The sequence below is a fragment of the Corylus avellana genome, chromosome ca9 (assembly GCF_901000735.1).
Source record: "Corylus avellana chromosome ca9, CavTom2PMs-1.0".
Taxonomy (NCBI): Eukaryota; Viridiplantae; Streptophyta; class Magnoliopsida; order Fagales; family Betulaceae; genus Corylus; species Corylus avellana.
The window spans coordinates 6,718,188-6,721,063 of NC_081549.1; the positions used below are offsets into that span (position 1 = coordinate 6,718,188).

The window sequence follows — 2,876 nt, forward strand, 5'->3', positions numbered from 1 at the left end:
TAGTTGGTGGTTTTTTTGAGTGATGGGAATGTACTTTATTTTTGTTTGGAGTTTATATCTATATTTATGAATATGGAGAAAGCTTCTAAGCGAGATTTTTTTTACTCTTTCAATATTCTGTGAGCAAATTTCTCTTAAGTTTAGCGACCCCTTGGACATGGCCTTCCATTCTTTTTCATGGTCTTTTATGGGCTGGTGTCAATGTGGTTGACGACCTTGTTCCGAAGATGTCTTTGTTCTTTTGCGTCTTTATGTTGTGGGTGTCTACTTGGTGCTTGTGGTAAATGTTTTGAGAATTTGGCTAACCATGGCTTGGTCCATGTTGAAGCAATATCCTAAATTGCGGCGATTATGCTGCCTCTTTCCATACTCTAAATATTTTTGGTTGATAATGTTTGAGAATCTTGTTTTATAATATAAATAAGAAACCAGAAAAAAAAAAAAAGGTTCTTTCCCTAACTAATTAAGAAAAAAGGGACTGTTAGATTTTTATTTTGTTTTGAAACCCTAAATAAAGCACATGTGAGAGTATGTGCATAGCGGCGATTCCGACCGGCCGCAAGCCTCTGGGCGAACAGTAGTGAACTTGTGATGCTCCATTGCATCCTTAAACCATAGTTGAGTGAGAGTTTATAAGGGACTCATTGTCTAAATAAGATTTGATTGTCCAATCACTTATGAATTTTTTCATAATTACTGTCGGCTTGAAAAAGTTACATTTTAAAAATGTGGAATAAAATTAGAATAAAGAAGTAAAAAAACTACTTTTGTGTGCAGCAGTTCTCCAAAACAAAGCCCAGTACCAAAAAGGTAAAAAAAACAAAAAAACTAGTTAAGGTGGGGTAAAAAATTTAGGACTCTTAAGTTTTCTTCTAATTTGAATTTAGCTACGAATTTTAAATTTTGAGAACACAAACCTTAGTTTTGTCCAAGTTTAAAATAGATCTCTTTATCACTTTGTCATGAATACAATTCCACGTCAATAAGTGTTAAGTCATTCATAGAAAGAAAATAAAACAAAACAAAAGGCTCACAAAAACAATTGATCTAACAGTAGAATTTAGAGAAACACAAAATTTGAGAACCTAAAGTGCAAACCCACAGTAACAAAAGACTTCAGTTTGTTGGTGTGACATTGTATTGGGGTGTTGAAATGGACGTGACGTGCAAAATTGACAAACGATTAATTTAGACGAAAAAGTGATAAGAGTGACTTATTTCAAACTTGGCCGAAATCTAAGAATTATTCTGAAAATTGAAAACCCAATAACTATATTCAAATCAGATGAAAACTTAAGGACTAAATATGATTTTTCCAAAAAAATAAAATAAAATAAAATTATTTCTAACTATTTAGATATAAATTCAAAATAAGAACCATTTTTTTTAAAAAAAAAAACTCTAATTTATTTTTTCAGGGTCGGGACAGACACCGGACCCTGAAACCCAAACCCTAGTCCCAACCAATACCTCTTTCTCTCTGAGGCTCAGTTGTCACTCTATCAGCCCCAGCAATGGCGAGGAAGCGAAAGCTCGACTCCAAATCCGACCTGGCAACCGAGCCCCCGAAGAAGCAACAGCAGCAACGAAAGCAGAAAGAAGAGGATCGTACCCACATCAAAGTTGAGGTAGACCAAGACGACGAATACGAATACGAGTACGAATACGAATACGAAGAAGAAGAAGAAGAAGAAGAAGAAGAGGAAGAAGAAGAAGGGGAAGACGAAGAAGAGGATGAAGACGAAGAAGACGAAGATCTCTATAAACCCAAGAATGCCGATAATCAGACGGCGAACACCTCCACGTCAGCCGCAGATCGAGACAGTGAGGATGATGACGATGAACCCATACAGAAGGTTCTTGAACCGTTCAGCAAGGAGCAGATTATAAACCTTCTCTGCGAAGCAGTGCGTAAGCATCCGGACGTGGCGGATCGGATCCAAAAGGTTGCGGACGAGGACCCGGCACACCGAAAGATCTTCGTCCACGGACTCGGGTGGGACACGAACACGGAGACACTCTCCAACGCGTTCAAGCAGTACGGCGAGATCGAGGATTGCAAGGCCGTGTGCGACAAGGTCTCTGGCAAATCCAAGGGCTACGGTTTCATCCTCTTCAAGACCCGCGGCGGGGCCCGGAAGGCCCTCAAGCAGCCCCAGAAGAAGATCGGCAACCGGATGACTGCGTGCCAGCTGGCCTCAATGTTTCCGGTCGCACAGCCAAATGCCACCGCGGCGGCCTCCACGCCGCCCCTTTCGGAATATGCGCAGAGGAAGATATACGTGAGCAATGTTGGGGCTGAGTTGGATCCTCAGAAGCTGCTTATGTTCTTCTCCAAGTACGGAGAAATTGAGGAAGGGCCATTGGGGCTCGATAAGATGACCGGGAAGCCCAAGGGGTTTTGTTTGTTCACGTACAAGACGGTTGAAAGCGCCAAGAGGGCTCTGGAAGAGCCGCACAAGAATTTCGAGGGACATACATTGCACTGCCAGAAGGCTATTGATGGTCCGAAGCCGAAAAAGTCTCACCCTAATCAGCTTCAGTATCAGCATCATCAGCTTCAGTATCAGCCTCACCAGAACCCTCACAACGCCCAATTCCAGAGGAATGAGAACCCCGCTCTTGTTGGTGGAGCCGCAGCGGCTGCACCGGGTCACTTGATGGCTCCCCCCACCGGAGCGGGGATTGGGTTAAATCAGGGGGCTGCGGCGGCTCAGGCGTTGAATCCTGCGCTTGGGCAGGCAATAGCGGCGTTGTTTGCAAGTCAAGGTGCCGGGTTGGGCCTGACTAATCTGTTGGGGACGCTGGCATCGGCTGCGGCCGCGAACCCAGGTGTGCCCGCAGCGGGGCATGCGACACAGGGTGCGTATTCGAAC

The 2,876-nt window shown here is 43.6% G+C and overlaps 2 protein-coding genes across 2 annotated transcripts in view; both read left to right on the top strand.

The window, feature by feature from the left end:
• Positions 1 to 2,876, top strand: part of LOC132191890 (small ribosomal subunit protein uS7) — an 8,046-nt gene that overhangs the window by 2,093 nt on the left and 3,077 nt on the right. The window lies entirely within an intron of this gene.
• Positions 1,412 to 2,808, top strand: LOC132192036 (UBP1-associated protein 2A-like; the record flags this gene model as incomplete). The annotated part of the gene is given in 1 exon segment (XM_059607222.1): positions 1,412 to 2,808. A coding segment is annotated over 1 exon segment (1,294 nt), but the record flags the coding sequence as incomplete, so codon positions are not given.